Source organism: Psammomys obesus, unplaced genomic scaffold (assembly GCF_907164565.1).
Source record: "Psammomys obesus unplaced genomic scaffold, mPsaObe1.curated_primary_1811, whole genome shotgun sequence".
Taxonomy (NCBI): domain Eukaryota; kingdom Metazoa; phylum Chordata; class Mammalia; order Rodentia; family Muridae; genus Psammomys; species Psammomys obesus.
Window position 1 is genome coordinate 23,451,472 of NW_026596109.1, and position 18,219 is coordinate 23,469,690.

General features: G+C 38.2%; 1 protein-coding gene across 5 annotated transcripts in view; it reads right to left on the minus strand.

Annotated features, from left to right (window-relative positions):
- Vps54 (VPS54 subunit of GARP complex) overlaps positions 1 to 18,219 on the minus strand; it is an 82,071-nt gene that overhangs the window by 26,537 nt on the left and 37,315 nt on the right. For all 5 annotated transcript variants that reach the window (XM_055628935.1, XM_055628932.1, XM_055628933.1 and 2 more), the window contains 4 exons: positions 5,869 to 5,995; positions 4,835 to 4,942; positions 2,717 to 2,772; positions 122 to 218 (listed from right to left, as the gene is read on the minus strand). In XM_055628935.1, the coding sequence (XP_055484910.1) occupies positions 122 to 218; positions 2,717 to 2,772; positions 4,835 to 4,942; positions 5,869 to 5,995 (388 nt within the window). The remainder of the gene's footprint in view (positions 1 to 121; positions 219 to 2,716; positions 2,773 to 4,834; positions 4,943 to 5,868; positions 5,996 to 18,219) is intronic.

Consider the following 18,219-nt stretch of genomic DNA (forward strand, 5'->3'; position numbering starts at 1 on the left):
GGCAGCTGATACTGGTTGGACAGCTGACTGAATTCCAGAGGTGTTCCAGGCAGCTGATACTGGTTGGACAGCTGACTGAATTTCAGAGGTGTTCCAGGCAACTGATGGCATGTAAGCTTACCTTAACTCTCCGTAGGAAAACTGTAAACTTGGAGAAAATATCCTTTAACAGATCAATCCACTGGGGGAAATTCAACATCCTCATTTGATCCGCAAGCCTATAAAAAAATTTTAAACAACATAACTGTGCGTGGACCGATATGATGACATCTATAAGCTGGAGGGAAAGATACTAAATATTACATAAAAATAAAGTGCCATTTATCTAGAGCCCTAACTAAAATCATAGACTCCTAAGCTAAAGAGGTCAATTACCAAACTCTACCTGTTTTAAACACCGTTCTAACTGACTAGTCCAATCAAGTATACCAGCAAAAGTCCTTATCATACTGCAATTCCACGTGAGAATGTTTTGTGACCACTGAAGAAGTAAAATACACACTTACATACTGACATTAGCTAAAAATAAGGATCTCTTGTGAAATAATGATAGAAGAATATTTCCCTCAACAGATTTAATAATCCACTTCTCCAACTACAAATTTATAAAGCACCTTTCCATCTGTGTGAGGTAGGACAGCCTGCTGGCAGACTCGGCAGCACCAAATCAGCTTGAAATCCCAGCTATTTAATCCAGATTCTGGTTGTGTAACTCTGTCAAGTAACTGACCCTTGCTTTGTTCACTCGTTGTTTTCAATTTAACATGGAGAAAAGTATGTCTCTTATACAATTATAAACATTAAAGAAATTGGTTTAAAAAACTGCTATCAGCAACATATGGTGCATTTAAAAAAATGATGTATCAGCCAATATTATTACTTGATGGTTGCTCTAATAACTTCTAATATGAAACAGGTTAATACAAAAAAAAGAATCACCTTCAATCACCCTAAAGAGATTTCATAGAACTAAAACAACTTATTACTGTATCTTTCCAGTGAACACTGCAATGGCCATGAGTTTATTACAAAAAAAAAAAAAAAAAGCACTCTTGTACTGGATACCATGAAGCTCTTCACATACTCTGAGAAGACTACAGTGCCATAGCTAAGCTTTTATTGCTGTGAGAGCACACGGCTACAGGCAACATGGGGAGGGAGGATTTTTACTTTAGCTCACAACTCTCGGGTCACAGTCCACTGCTGGGAGAACTCAGGCGGGTACTCAAGGCGGGAACCTGGAGGCCGTGGAGGAGAGATGCTTACAGGCCTGCGCCCCATGGCTTGCTCGGCTGCTATCTGACAGCACCCAGGACCACCAGCTGAGGGTGGCTCCACCCACCATGTACTGGGATCACTCCCATCAATCACTCCAGGCCAATCTTATGGATTCATTTTCCCAACGGACAGTCCCTTTTCCCAAATGATTCTAATTTGGGTCAAGTATATATGAACAGCCTGCACAAGAGCACGAGAATAAAAAGTCACTGCTTTCCTGAGTTTTCTCAAGGTCCCTGTGATTTGTCTCCCAGCAGCCCCTCCTCTGCAGTAGTTGCTCCAATCAATTCTGAAGCAGATATGCCAGGGAGGAGTGTGGAAACTGCAGTACTCCACAAGCTCCGTGCTGGGGGTCTGGCCCAGAGAAACTCAGCAACAATCCACATCACTGCTGGCGTCTTTGGCCAGAAAAGGCTGATGCCTACATGAATGAAATCCAGGCGTTCACTTTTCACCATCCCTCTCAAAAGAATAGGAGTCTCCAGATGAAAACAAAACTGCCTAGACACAAGCAATTTAAAATTAACTATCCAAACTCCTTGAACTATTAGGAGCTTGATTACAGAGCTAAGGGATTTAAACGTGAGACTTGCTGGCCCCACGCTAATAAACTACTTTCAATCCCTGCCACTTTATTACCCCTATCCCCTTCTATGCTCAACTTTGCCCTGAAAAGCCAACCAGCAGGGCCCGGCCAATGAAGGTCCTTATAAAGACTAGAAAAAGGAAAGATAAAGCAGTCAACTCATTATCCAGTTTAATGCTTTTGTTAGATTTATCTGTATCTAAAACAGTGCAATAGTACTAAATGGAATTTTTTTTAAATATAGCAATTTATCACCATTGTGATATGATAATTGTGCTCCCTCCCCACTTTGGATTAGAATCACCCCTTTGTTTAATGTATCCATGCTGCATATACTACCTGTGCAATCATCACTTAGTAACAACCTTCGCTAACAATCCAACTGGGTAAGCACCAGTGCTTTTCTTCAAGTACCCTTTATTTTACGCAAAAGAACAATGACCCCAAGGCAGCAGGGAATAAACATCTGAAGGCAGATGAACTCCTGTACTGTGTAGCAATGACAGAGAGTACATAAGGAAAAATGGGTGTGGGTGTGGGTATGTGTGCTCACAAGAAGCGCTAAATGGTGGCCTCTATTGTACCTGCTCCTCCAGTTCCCTCCCTGAAGAGTACAATCAGTTCCCTCATGATTGTTTCCTCTATCCAAGGACACAGCTATAGTTAAGGACATTATCATCTTTCTTCTGAACTCTGTCAATGTTCATTTCAACTATCTCTTAAACATGTAAATGTATTTACACCCTGAGCCAAACTTCAGTCAACAATTACTTAGATTAGTCCCCCTTAAAATCCTAAATTGCATCTTTCCCTAACAGATAAATACAAAGCTCCATACATGTTTATACTTACTTTACAACAACATCTGTGTCTATTTCTTCTATTTGTGAAACTTTGTTAATCACACGCTGCAATTAAGAAAAATGGCAACTTGGTTAATTGTCTTTAGAACCCCAACTAATTCATGATTCATCTGTGCACTCATTTAAAAGAACACCAGGAGATTGGGGGAAGAAGGGGCAGCTCAGACAGTGAAGTGTTTGTCCTGCAAACATAAGGACCTAAACCTAATCCCCCAAATCCATGTTAAAAAGCCAGGTGTGGTTAAACACTCAGCATCCCAGCGCCGGGAGCCTGAGATAGGCAGAGCCCTGGGGCTCACTGACCGGCCAGCCTAGCCTATCAGGCACTCCAGGTTTACTAAGAGACTGTCTCAAAACACAAGGTAGATGTCTCCTGAAGAACACCCGAGGCTGCCTTCCGGCCTTCACATGGGTGCACACACATGCACCTAAACATGCTCACCCACATATAAAATAAAAGCAAAGGAACTGGGCTGTAGTTAGCTCAGTGGTTAAAAGCTCTGGCTCCTCTTCTAGAGGGTGAAGATTCAACTCCCAGCACCCACTTGGTGGCGGATAACCAGCTCCAGAGAAGCCAAAGCCCTTTTCAGGCCTCCTCAGGTACCAGGCATGCAGATAACAGATTTCTAAGGTACAGATGCATTTCACCTGTGTCCGAAACTTACACGCACAGAACCCTGCAGTGTACAGTCTTCTTGAGTCTAGTTTTACATTGTATTCACAGCTTTATGAAGCTATGGATAATGTGTCCAATCTCATCGTGAGGTAGTATTTTACTGGGTGTATATAGACCGCAATTCTATCTACCCACTATATTTTCTGATGATGCAATTTAGAATGTTCCCTTTTTTTCTAATGGCAAATGGTGCTGCCATGCATACTCTACTGTGTTTGAATGGATTTACCTTAGTATTTGTTAGGTAGATACTTAAGAATAGAAATTCTGAAATGTATATATATATCTAGCATTATTAAATACTGCCAAAAACTTTCCAAAATGGTTATACCCGTTTAGAAATAGTGTTTCAACCAGTTTAAGTAAAAGAAAAAGCAGTTATTTTTGTGTATTTTATATAAACACTGAAAACATATATGTACATTCAACCTAATGATGACTAAGCATAATAAACATTTTGTAAAATTATCTAAGTTAAAAAAAAACATCAAAACAAAGACCAGGGGAAACTAAAAACAAGGTAGAGTGGGGGCGGGGGATTTCGGCTTAGCAGCGGAGTACCTGCCTAATATGTTCAACATAAAGCCTGGGCTCAACCCCTGCAGCAGGGTAGAATCTAAGGCTTTAGGCTGCTACTAACTTTCTAAGCGGGGCAGAAAGGGAGCTAACATCTACATGCTTGCTGGGGGGTATAAACTAGTAAGATAACAATTGAGGTTTACGCATTAAACTTTAAAATATCCTTCAGTCTCCGACCAACACTCCTGCCTTGCCGTACCAGTCTAAGAAAACCGTCCTTTTGCTGTTCCTTTGTATACTTGTATGGGTGCACAAACATGCTCACCTGGTTATGTGTGTTTGTGTGCAGGCATGGAGGCCAGAGGCGCACTGGCTGCAACCCAGCCACAGGCTGTCCTGCCTCCCCAGTGATGGGTCGCAAGCGCACACTTGGCTCCAGGGGTCAGACCATGCTCTCTGACCGAGCCGCCCTCTCCACCCTCTTAAGACAGAGCTTAAACACGAAAACAAGCTCACATACTCCCAAGAGGGCTTTCAGCTTCATTTACAGTATCAAATTGAAACTTTAAATATTCCACATTGAAAGAAAGACAATATAGGTCTAACCAACATGTTTGTACAATTGTACAGAACCATAAAGCCTATGTTTCTGAAGCTTTGTAAAATAAATAAAAAAATGCTAATGTGGGTTCTGAAATCTGTCCAAATTCACGTGTAAAGCAACAATAAGAAACCCATATCATCTTAAAGTCGTGACCGTGGCTGGTAGGGCTACACTTCTCTTATTTTTCCATGTATACAATTTTTTAACAAAATGATCAAGTATTACTATTATCTGCTTATTTTACATATTACTAGGTGACAAAAACTTCACAGGTTTTAAATCATATATTAAATAAAGATGTACAATACCTCTTTAATGATGTTCTTTGCCGTAATAATCATTTCTTCACTATAGATTTCTAAAAAATTAAGTTTTCTTTGTTTCAAAAGCCCAAATACAAGAGATACTAATCTTTCCTAGTAAAACAAAAGAAACATGTATGAGTTTACATTTGAAATTTAATATGAAAGCAGAAACACTTATCGGAATGGTTATGTCAGACCTCAGATCGCCCACACATGAAGTGGTGCTTTCCAGAGCGTGATGTGAGCCCTCCCTCGGCAAACTTGACATCAGATTTGAGTCCATACTCTCCAGCAGGTAAACTCTATTCTACACAAGGTGGCAAATGAAGCTGGCTCATGACAAACCATGCTAAAAGGTCTTTTATCCTCACTTCCACAGTTAAAGAACACCTTCATATACTTATAACCAGTCAGGAACCCAGATGACCGGAAGACTGACCTGGACTCTGAGTGGAACTGCTAATATGGACCTCTCTAAAACATTATGAAGCAGGAACTTTAGATTCATTTTTGTTTTTTCCTGGTAGTTTTTGGCAACAACCTTCACTGCAAAATTACCAGGACAGTGAAGCTTGGACATACATATACTTACATACATATACAAATACAACTTGTTTTATTTAGGTGTGTATACAGATGATCAGTGAATTTGGATGATTAACAAATTACCACACAACCATCATTTTTTACAGAAGAGAAACCCCAGTGGATATATACCCATGGTATATAAATTAAATACATCTTAGTCATCCTCTAGCTCTATTTTGAACTTGGCTTGTAACCTTTAAAAATCTCATTTCAACTCTTATTTCTAAATAAGCTAAGACATTATTCCAATTTCCAACTTCATAGGATACTAAGCATTTATACTTATTAAAGGCACACAGCTAGCACACAAATTCAAAAGTCTGACAGACGTGGAAATTTGGGGTAATTTTGTTCGCTATGACCCTAAGAAGAATGTGCTGTAATTAAGGCTGTGAAGAAGCAACACTGAGTGAAGACAGTAACTGGACTTCCACAGTTCAAACACATACCTCTTCTAAAACTTGACATTCACCTTCCAGTGGTCTGTTTAAGTCACTGTGAGAATAAGTAGAAAATTCTGCAATCATCATTTTATCAATCAGCTTTTCTAATTCACAAAGTTGTGATCCCAAATGCCTACCAAGAGAAGAGAAAAACATTATATATACCCACTAACACCCATAAATTTACTCCAATTTCAAGAGGACAGAGCTTTTCTAGCTGACGGTACTTATTAACAATATGATGTTCTAATAAAATGGAGACCTTTAATGAGCAAAAATCACTGTCATAATGTCATTTCATCTCCAGGATTCTACCTTTTTGTTTCTTTAAAGTCTAAACAGTTAAGTATGCTCAGAAAACCTGATTACTTGTTTTGTTTTTGTTTTGTTTTTTTTTTTTTTTTGAAACAGAGTTTCTCTATGTAGCCTTGGCTGTCCTGGAACTCTGTAGACCAGGCTAGCCTTGAACTTATAGAGATAGGCCTACCTCTGCCTCCCAAGTGCTAGGATAAAGCCATGTGCCACCACCACCTGGCTACTTGATAAATTTCATGATTGCTTTTTACAGATGAATTATCAGCTGTTCAAATTCCTTTCTTCATTAACGATTTAGTGACTATCAGCCACTCATTTACTCAGAAAACTCAAATCTAAATGGCAATAGGGACAGAGTGACTCAACTCAATGTCATGCTAAATGTCAATCACTGTTCATCAGCCGTCAGGTCACTAAACTCTAAGCCATTAGGCCAGAGGTGCTGCCAGGTATTCAAGGCGCTTGCTGTTCTTGTAGGATCCCTGAGTTCAGTTCCTTTTCGTCTGTAGGAAAAGAACTGGAGAAAGTCCAACACTGTCTTCTGGCCTCTGCAGGTACTAGGCAAACATATGGTACATACATGCAGGCAGGCAAGGCAGAATGCTTACGTATAAAAAATTAAAATCTCTAAAATTATTAGAGCATATAACTAAAATTGTCTTCAGCCACAAAATATTTTCTCACCACAAATCCAATAGCTTCAAAAAGATGAGCTGAGAAACCTAGAAAACCCAATATACTTAAGAATTTCAAAATTCAAAACGTAAGGGGAAAACGTCAAAGGAAAATCTGCTTAGATGGCAAGGAAAAGGGGTTTAAGTTGTGTAATCTTTCCTTTGTCATTTGCATATATTAACTGTCCAAAATAATGGATTTGGGGCTAGTGAGATGGCCCCGGGGTAAAGGATCTTGCTGCCAAGCCTAAAGACCTGAATTTGATCCCTGGTACCTTGTGACAGAAGGAGAGAGTTGGTTCCTGAAAGCTGTGCTCTGACCTACATATGTATTCCCCCCAAAACATGAACAGAAATGCAACTTAGCTGATACAGCGCATGCGTCCTAAATTCAATTCCCACCATACAAACCACATGTATGTTGGTACAGTGCATGCATCCTAAATTCAATTCGCATCATACAAACATGCCCATAATCCCAACACTGGAGAGGTAGAGGCAGGAGGATCAGGAGTTCAAAGTCTTGACTACAGGGTAAAGGACATTAAACTGTCTCAAAAAAAAAAATAATAATAATGACTTTCATTCCCACATTCACACACATTTACAATCTGCTTTACTCACATTTACACTCTCACTGTCCTCTCTATCTGCTTTCTCTCTGGTCCCCTTCTACTCATATATGCTTTATTTTAAACTAGTGAGTCTTTCTATATTTCAGTCAATTTTTAGAAAATTTAGAGTATCTACCTTGGGATGGGGCTCAGGGGCAGGACACTTGCCTACCATGAATAAGGCCCTGGGTCCAATGCCCAGCACTACAAAACTAAAAATACCCAAGCGAACACACAAAAGAAAAAGAAAAAGCTCTAGTCAGTTATGCTGGCACCTGCAACCCTAACAGCTGGGAGGCTGAGGCAGGTCAACCATGAGTTTTGGGCCAGGGAGGACAAGGCACATCTAAATAAACAAATAATAAATAAGTCTGTCTTTGGGGTGATTTTTTTCAACATTTCTAAATGTAACTTTATATTAAATGTAAATTTAATACAACTATTTCTACTGCATACACTGCATTACTTGAAAAGGAAGAGCTCGATGTCAGCAGCTTTGCTTATAAAGTCGGGCTCCAGACAGTACAACTTTCAAAATTAGTTAAAACCATGACAGCTTGTAGGAGGACAATCTTCTATTATAAAGTTTTTATTAAGTAGTGATAATTTTGAAACAAATCTGACAAATAAAATAAGAGCTTGCTTGTATTCTGCAATATGAAAATATTTCTTAAGAGCTTCTAAGAGAATAAATGTCTCCTAAGTGGCACCAATATTTCACAATCACATAAACTAAAACCCTTCCAGACTTAGCAAAACTACTTAGGCAATTTCACTTTGACCCAGGAGCCCCATTTCACCCTCTTTAAAAACATACTTTGCAGTATATACTACAACTGCTAGTCGCTGTTCATCTGTGTCCAAACTAATCACAGGCATCAAGGGGAAAAAGGTCGGTACTACTTGTGCTTGAGGCATCTCTGAGGGTCTTGGAGAATACCCACAGATAAGGATGGGGAAAGGAAAGTATCAAAATACTACGCAGTTCTGAGAGCTTCTTGTGTGCTAAAACAAATGAGAAATGGTGTTGGTATCTAAGGATCACATTTTCAATCTGGTCAGGACTGAATAGTTAAGAAGTGACATGCCTACAGACATCACCCTGAATGGGCAGTAACAGATAGGCTCCTAGGTTTCCCTTAAAAAGAAAAGGAGTGAGCGCTTAGCATGCGTGAGGCCTTGGACTCAACCTTACCACCACAAGTAAATTAACTGAAAGCAACCCAGTAGCTGGGATCTCTAAACACAGGCTCCCATGCCGAGGAGAAGGCTCTGCAGGTGAAAGCCCCGGCCACACAAAAGACAAGGCCTAAACTCAGTTAGGCCTCACACAAGAAAGCCAGATGCAGTGACGTACATCTGTAAACTCAGCAAGCTACAGCCACACGAGAGGTGAAAACCTCAAAGCTCAAGGCTCTGGGCTAACTAGCCAGGGACAGACAGCACAACAGAAACAAGACCTTGCCTCAACAAGGGAGGAAAAGTGACCCCTAACAGTTTTAGACATGCACACAAATACATGCACTGTAATAATAAAGTTTAAATTGTCTTTTTAAAAGAAGAATCCTCAAGGAAATGACAGCTTACATACACAACATAGTCCAGTGTAAGTATGCTGTCACAGCACCAAGAACAGAAGCTTTCAAGTTATTTCTCATGGACTCGTATTCAAAGGACTCGAGAATAATGGTAGAATCACCACTAAAACATCAGACAATTTGAGTATCTACAAAAATAAAAATAGAAAGGACTTTTAAAAGAAGACTTAAAAATAAGAAATGCTTTTAGACCTAAATCCATATACTAAGCCAAAGACTTTCTTAAGAACAGCTTATCAGTTACCTTTAGAAGATGCTGGAATCCCAATTCACCTCTTCAAAAACCACTAGCTAAAGACAGATTGTCTTAGATTTCATTCTACCTTTCCTTATAGGAGCTGCTTCAGATTAACCAGACACAGCTGACTTACCAAGCACTTCAGGGATTAGGTGTCTCCCCAAACCCACATATCATGAAGAAAAGAAAAAAGAAAAAAGAAAAAAAACCTCCCAAAATCCATTTGTATGTTTTGATGCTTCCAAAACTTAAGTCCGAGTGCCCGCTGCTGACCAGAGGCCATACCAACAACATAAAGTAACACATATTTTATATGTTGTAACGTAGTATGAACTGTGAAAAAAACAAAACAGATTGCTTTTCTTCCCCTTTTGCGGTATTGGGGATTAAACACAGACAAGGTCTTAAGACGAAGCTATCTCCCCACTAACTTTTCACTTTTTTTATTTTGAGATAGGTTCTCACTAACTTGTCTGAGCTGGCTTTGACTCACTCTGTCCCCAGCTACTGAAAGATTTCTTTTCCATGATAATCACTGTACGGGATAGGTGACTGACTGACACAAGGACATACATATGACCCCCACCACAGCAACAGGAAGTGGCTGTGCAAGGACCACAAAGCAGTCTGCAGTGAAGTCAGCTTGTGCATTTTACATCTCTTCTATGAATGCTGCCATGTACAGACTACGAGGTAAGTTTTGACAAATTTTACTTTTTTGTAATAGGTCTGTGTTTTATGATAAAAATAGACTGTCTACATATATACATTCAAAACATACTTAACTTTCTCTAAGTTTTAAAAATATGTTTAGGCTACACTAAACTAAACTAAACTCTACACTATTAGAGTTTCTTAAACTGTCACAATTCCAAATCTGTGTTTTTAAAGGGTCAACTATAATTGTTAATTGGAGGGATCTCTTGGGAATAGCCCAGTAAATAATCAATAGCAGTGCTGATCAGAGAGTCAGGAGGGCCAACAGCATACATGCTTAGACTTACACAGCGCTTAACATTCAGCCCTCCTGTAAGGAAATCTAAGCAACTTCCCAACTATAGAGAACTGTTGATACAATGTTCTTTTGAAATGTATATACCTTACCTTTGTTCATTCAAATGCTGATTTCTCTCCCCCACTCTCTGGTTTCCATCCAGATATTGTACTGTGAAACATATTCTAAGCATCCTGTCTCAACTTTGTGTAAACAGGCCAAAATAAAGCAACTAGACACAAAGTTGAGCAATGGAAGGAGCCAGAGGACAGGAAAGAGGGGAGGAGCCAGAATGGCAGGAAATGAGTGGGAGGAGGAGAGAGGAGAGAGAGCTAGAGGAGAGACCTTGGAACTACATGGAAAATGAACCAGACCTAAGATTTCACAAAAAGCAAGTATAATGGGTAAAATCTAAATGTTAGGAAACTATGAGGGCTTGGAGGTTTAAGAGGGAGTAACTATTGCCCAGCATTGTGAGCTGGGTTAACTAAATAAACCCAATTTCTGTGTGGTGATTTGGTTATACAGCTGTTTAGGATTAACAACAGCATTACCAGAAGATATATCAATAGTAAATATTAATCGTCACCTACAACAGAGAACAGATGGAAGGAGAGGATGTGAAACATGAGCATGCAGCTCTCAATGAATACTATGAAAAGGAGAAAATAAAAATAATGAAGCTATATATCAAACAGCCAGTCACTCTGCACGTATTATCAGGATAGTGTATATTCCACCAAAAAAACACTATAAAAATTGGGGAGAAACAGAGACATATCATCACCAGCTAGCTATTTGGAGATAAAAATACATGAAATATTTATGGCTGAAACAATATACTTGTAACTTAAAATAATTCAGGAGTCTGGGGAGGCTACAGATAAAAAAAGCCACCTATTGATGGTTCATAGGTAATATTCAGTTTCCTATAGTTTTCTTGATTTCCCTTATCTTTATACATGTGTTCTCAATTGTTTAAAAACCAGCAATAAGGCAGGATACAAATTTATATATAAATTTAATACAGCTAGCTCCTTATGTAGTTTTATGGAAATCAGATTCTCTTTGAATGCAGATTTCATTCTTCAACAAATCCCACAAAATTCTGATGTCAAGTTTGTATGAATGCACCCACTAATATTTCCTCATTAAAATAATAAAAATTTCTGTAATAAATGTAAAGTTCTCAGATAGTCTTTTTGTTTGTTTGTTTTTACTTTTTTGAGACAGGATTTCTCTGCACAGCTCTAGCTGTTCTGGAACTCATTCTGCAGACCAGGTTGGCCTTACACTCAAGAGATCAGACTGCCTCGGCCTCCTGAGTGTTGGGATTAAAGAAGCGTACCACCATTGCCCAACCTCAGATAGTCTTAAGTAACTTAAGTACCTTCATTTTTATATTATACTTCCTTAAATTCAGATAAGGAACAGATGTTATTAACCTTAATGCTATAAGTAATATTTTTTTATACTTGAAAACACATACAAAAATTTGTCTAAGCAGTTAATGTAGAGTATGTAGCCTAAGGGCTGGACGTGATAGCACACTGGGGAGGCAGAGGCAGAGAGATCTTTTTGAATTTATGGCCAGCTACATAGTCCATTTCAGGACAGCCTGGGCTATCTAGTGAGACCATGTCTCAAAATAAGTAAATGGCAGTATGTACCTTAATAATCTTATACAATAATTTAGAGTGGCAATGGATTTACTAAAATACAGTAACAATAATTTAAAGTGGTAACGGATCTACTAAAATACTATACAAAACATAACACTGTTATGGCTATTCTTGGTTGTCAACTTGACTACATCTGTAATCAATCAAAACCAAAGCAGCTGGGCAAACCTGTAAGCGACTATCTTAACTGAATTATCTGAGGTGAGAAGACCCACCCTAAATCTGGGCCACATCTTCTGGTGGCAGCCCACATAAAAGAACATGGAAGAATGAAGCTTTTGATTTTCATCTGTTTGCCTTTGCTCTTGTTGGCAAGTTCATCTATCCTGGGGCTGAGGCCTTCCTTCACCTGTATCAGAACCCACTTCTTCAGGATTCCAGTGTAGACTAACTGTGGACTGAATGGGATTCTGGCCTTTCCATTGCTAAGCAGCCATTGTTGAGATATCTGGATCCCAGCCTGTAAACCTCACTACTAAATGCCCTTTACTGTATGAGAGAAAGAGAGAATTCATTCGACAGGTTCTGTTCCTTTAGAAAACCAGGGAATAATATAAATGCTAAAACAAAACAAAAAAACCTGAAATACCACTTTCTGAAAAAGCACTAAATTTATATATCCAACCAAGTAAATTGGAAAAATCACAATGCTTTTCTACTTAGAAGTGTCTGAATTTATACATTAATTTTCTATTTCCTAAGATGCATGTTCAATAAGTGACCTTTGTGCTATCTGTATCAGAAAAAATTATATTAGTACAGTTTACAGTAGTTCTCATTTTATCAAACAGAAAAATCTCTTGGCTTTATCTCAAAGTATAAAATGTGTATGTTTTCCTATTCTAATGTTTGGGAACTGTGACTGCAGATTACATAGAACTACAGGACCAAAATAATATGTTTACTATTCTGATACAAGCAATAATAAATTCCTTGAATGGAATCACAAAACCACAATCAATGAAACCACAGAATGCTGAAACCCATAATTAACACTGGATGCTGTCCACCTTTTAGAAAATTAGAAAAGCAAGAAAGAAAGGAAAGAAGGAAGAGAGGGAAGAAAGGAAAGAAAGGCAGGTAGGCTTACAACTAGCAAACAAACTACTTTCATTAATTTTTAACTGAAAATTAATTACTATGGTAGTTCTTTATTCAGCAAAACTAACACAACTGCCTACAATTTCGGTATCTATATCATTATAAGATCAGTTTGGTATTCAGAGTTATCTGGTGTCAAAAAGATACTCATTCAAATATATTAAACACAGCTCTATGCTTTAATAGATGTCTGAATCTCCCATCTACTCTTTCATAAGAAGCTGTATGACCTGAAACAAATTATTTGAGACTGTTCAAACTTCACTTCCAGTATCCCTGGAAATGGAATAGGATAGCCTATCTATCTAATAGCTTCTGTAGAGGAAAACTGAAAGTTCATCTAATATATGCACCATACCTGGTTCAGAGTCCTAATATACTCAATAAATGTTCTTGGTTTCTACAAACCTTTATAACATAAAAAAGCAAAAACAGCCTTAGATTTCAAGTACTTAAAGCTCTTCTGTAAAATGGGGGTGGGGGGGAGCAGCAGTCTATCAATATTTAAATGTTTTGTTAAGTCCATATTGACAAATCAATATGAAATATTTGAATACTGTTAATTTTAACAGTACCTCTATAAATACAGCAAACTTATATGCATTATTTCAATGACTATTTTTCTTACTAAGAAGAGAAATTTTTGATGTGTAATTGTTAAAAATTTATGTATAAATTTGTCCAGTATCACAATTAGACAGTAAAATCATTAATTTTTTAATTACAAAAACCAATAAATACATAAAACAATCATTGTAGGAATTAGGCATTAAATGGAAACCAAAATTTCCACCTAAATAAATTACTCTTTAGGCTGAGGAAAGAGGATCAGATTTGGCAGCTTATATTGGATACACAGTACTTCTCTGAAAAAGGAAGATTTTTTGGTTGAATTTTTCATTAAAAAAAAAAGAAATGCACACAGGCGCACCGTCCCCAACATCCCCAACATCGGTGTGCTTTGGCCGGGATGGGTCACCTCCAGTGAGTTCACCGAGCGGGTAATGCTGGCACCCGCCGGGGCTTCTGGAGACCTATTTTTTTTTCCCAAATCCGCCCACTTTCTTGCTACCAGTTTGCTACAGAGACATCCAACACCGGCTGCATTGGTGAGTTTCCTTTTGGTCAGCACATATTCTTTAGGTAAGGGTCCAAATTGGCCGATTAACGGCACGTTAAATCCCAGTATTTTACGGGATCTTCTTAACCACTGTCAGCCAACTGGTAAAGGAGGTATCCAGGCTTTCTTTCTCCTTCGCTCTAAAACTCCTCTCTGTTCCTCCTGTTCTCCTACTAAACTCCTTCTAACCGTAAACCTCAATCTAAGGAGCTCTGCCTTTGACCCAGCGGATAAAGTTCCACCCCACCACCGCCGCCTCACTCCTCCTGCCTCCTGCCCGGGGGCCTGCCGCCCACCATGCCCGGCTCGGCCACCAGCCTGGGTCTTCGCCAAGGTGATCCTTGGGCGCATCTTGGCTTTGAAAAGAAATGGGCGGGACCTTGGTTTCATCAGAGGCTTCCACGTGGCCGGGGCCATCTTTAACACCCTGACCACCTCGAATTACCTGCGCATGCCCTGGGTCACCCTATAAGAGAACTGGAGCCCTTCCCCCCCCCCCTCTTCCTTACTCTCTTACTCTCTTCTCTTTCTCTCCTCCTCTCTCTCTCTGCAACCTCCCTTCCCCTAATAAACCTCCCACGTGGAACCGAAAGAAAAAGAAAGAAAGGAATGTGTATAGGAACATGTGAGCACTCTATAGGGCTGAACAACTTAGAGAGCCCAGGGGTGTTCAATTTTGGCCCACGTTAGACATTCTCAGGGAGCTCTGAAAACATACAGGCGTTTTCAGCCTTCTCTTCTGGAAACATGACTTAACTGGCCTCAATTCTGTGTGGCACACCATTCTTCAAAGCTCTTCCAGGAGCCTCGTATGCAGGCAGGACTAAGAATCACAGGTATGTACCAACTACAAATAGTTATAACAATTTTAAATAGTTACAATTACCATGAAACAATGCTTCCAGAATATTAAAAACACACAGAAAGGTATGTATCAATAATAAAAGTGTACTTTTTTGTAATATTCATTCATAGGTTTCACAAATGTGTATTGAGACGTGCGTGTCACAGCTCTTGCCCAAGACATTTAAAGTCTAACAGAAAGACATTAGAAAACAGAAATGATAATAAAGCACAGGAAACTGCAGTTAAAATGTCACCAGAGGATTTAAATGATATATTCTGAGATTTAGTAGTTAGAAAGCAAAGTTTATACAGAAATTTTTCACATCAATAGCTCTGAAATGAGAAAAAAATAAACGTATTTTCTATCACTGACTAGAAAAAAAATGTTAACAATATACAATACTTCATTTCTTTTTTTTAAGTATTTTTTTATGACTATTGCAAGTTTGAAATTAAAAAAAAAACCTCCTTAAAATGCAATACAAAGATCACAGGCAAATGTAAAAACTAGACTAGTGTCTATAAAAATAAGAGGACTATCAACAGCTTAAACCAAAGTATCTTTGGTTGGGCTACTAAGAAAGAGATTAGGGGCTTTTCTAAGACATGTCCTATAAAAAATGAGTAAAATATGACCTGAGGCACGCGAGGGCAGGAAGCAGGTAAAATCTGAATAGAAAGCTCTTATATTTAAAAAGAGCACAGTTTATACCAACAATGCTTACAGTAAAAATAAACCTGAAGTATACATTTCCCCCAGTTGATTAGATAAAAACATGAAGAATCCAAAATTAATTGCATTTTCAAAAAAACTGAAATGGCATTAAAAATACCATGAAGCTTTACAAGATAGCACTGATATTTAACAATCTTACAGTAAAAAGAAGGTAAACCCATCCAGTAGAGTTGCCAGAATTTTAAAATACAAAGTAAAATTTCTTAACTACCAAAACTCAGTCTCAAATTACTTCAAGTATGAATCAAGATTAGAAAGATATTCTTTCAGAGTTTTTATTTTTTTTAAATTAGCTTAAATTCTTTTATTTTTTTAATTAAATGAGTGTCCGAAGTATAAATTAAACTCAAATTCTGATATCAAACTTTCATACAATTGTAACCACAATAGAACTGACAGTTGATAGGCAGCTTTACGTAAGGAATGTTAATGAGTATCTTTACAAGCATAGGCTCTACAGAAAATAAACACAGACATCTGCACAAACCCAGATAAGAGCAACATCCGAGTGAGGGCAAGGGCTAGAAAGACTGACTGCCCACATCACTCACTGTAGCTCACTGCTCAGTAAGACAACAAGTAAAGCAAGTAAGTGTAAGCTTTGTGAGCTCAGGATTAAGGACAAGCTTGGAACACTTAGGTTCTGTAGTGCAAGAAATCATACATCATTGATAATAAACATTCAACTCTAGTCTTAGAATGTCTCCAGACACCTTTAGAGAACTACAGTCTTCATCAATATTATCGATCATAAATATATGAATCAAATAAAATAAAACTGTATGACCTTCAGGGTAAAAACTGTAACTGGTTTAGAATTTGAATTCAGAGAGCAAGTGTTCAATCTTTAATTCTATTTCTCAATTCTGTGCTAGCCAGAGGAAATTGGTGCCAATACTTATAAAAATTCATGACTTGATATCAAGTGATAAGCAAAGAGTGAAAGACAGAGTTTCTGTCATTTAAGTGTACGTTTGTAAAGCAATGATAAAATCAACAACACATTAAAAAATGTATCCCACAGACTCAAAATGAAAAAGATTTTAAAATTCAGAGGTGAAAAATTAGAAATCATTTGGTCACTTGGAGCTCCATGTTGGGAAACCCACATTAAACATCGACATTTTGAACTATTCAAATTTTATACATAAAATTTTAATTTTAAGGAGAGGATTTTCAACAATAGCTTTCAATAGCTTTCCAAAAAGCTTTGTACTTAGTCTGTAACCTTCTCAACAGCCACCAGAATCTAGATTATGTGATTAGAGTTAAGACTCTACTGCAATCTATAACTATCAACACAAGCATGTGCTTAGGCTCTCCCCTGACAAAATACACAGTGGGAACTGTTTAGAGCGGAGACCATCTCTGCTGTGTTTATAACTCAAAAATCTTGTACTCAGCCTGACACTAAGTGCTCCCTGCCATTTCTTCAATGAATGAATGAAACAATGACTTAATTCAATTTGGTGCAAGTTAAAAAACATTTTCTAAACATTCCAAATACATAATGTTACTTAATGAGAACTTATAATTCAATTTAAATGAACTTACTTTGACTCTAACTCTCTAGAATATATTACACTCTATAAGCTACAGAGCACATCTGTAAGACTGCCCTTCTTGCAAGTTCTGAACGACTCTGCCAGGAGACAAGAACTCCTACAAGAACACCAAAACACGCTTAGTGGCTGCAACTGGTCTATAAATAACTCTTTCACATAAAACATCCACAACTACGTTAATCTCAAAAGTATTTTGGTATAATTTCAAAGTCAAACTAGCTTTGTTTGTATTTGTTAGTGGTACTGAAGAGAACACGCACAGGCTAAGCAAATGCTCTAACCATGAACAAACACCTACAGCCACCACCACCCCTTCTGTGTGTGTGCTCTGTCTATGAGTACGTGTGTGCGCTTTGCACACACAAGTCAAGCAAGGGTGTCATTCCTTAGCACCATCTGCTTTGTTTTTTGAGACAATCGCTCACTAGTCTGCAACTTGCTAAGTGGGCTAGGCTCACTGATCAACGACACCCAGATTTACCATGACCAATTTTTTTAAAGTGTGTGTTCTGAAGATCTAATTTGGGTCCTCCTCGTAGCTTGCCAAGAACTTCTCCAACTGAGTTGTCTCTCCAGCCCTATTTTTGTTTTGTTTTGTTCTGAAAGATATTCTCGAAGTTAGGAGTCGGGAAAAACAGAGTTTTTTTTCCCAATCACTATTTGGAATTCTCTTTAGTTCGAAACAAAAACTGAAAATTAAAAATGTTTTTCAATCTATAAACTCTATTAGGATTTTTGTATTTATTTGTGTGTGTGCATGTGCTTATATATCCACGGCAGCTTGAAGGCAAGCACCTTTACCCACTGAGCCATCTCATAAGCCTATAAAAGTGATCCTAAATTAATTTAAAGCATTCTGGGATTCACATCTCCA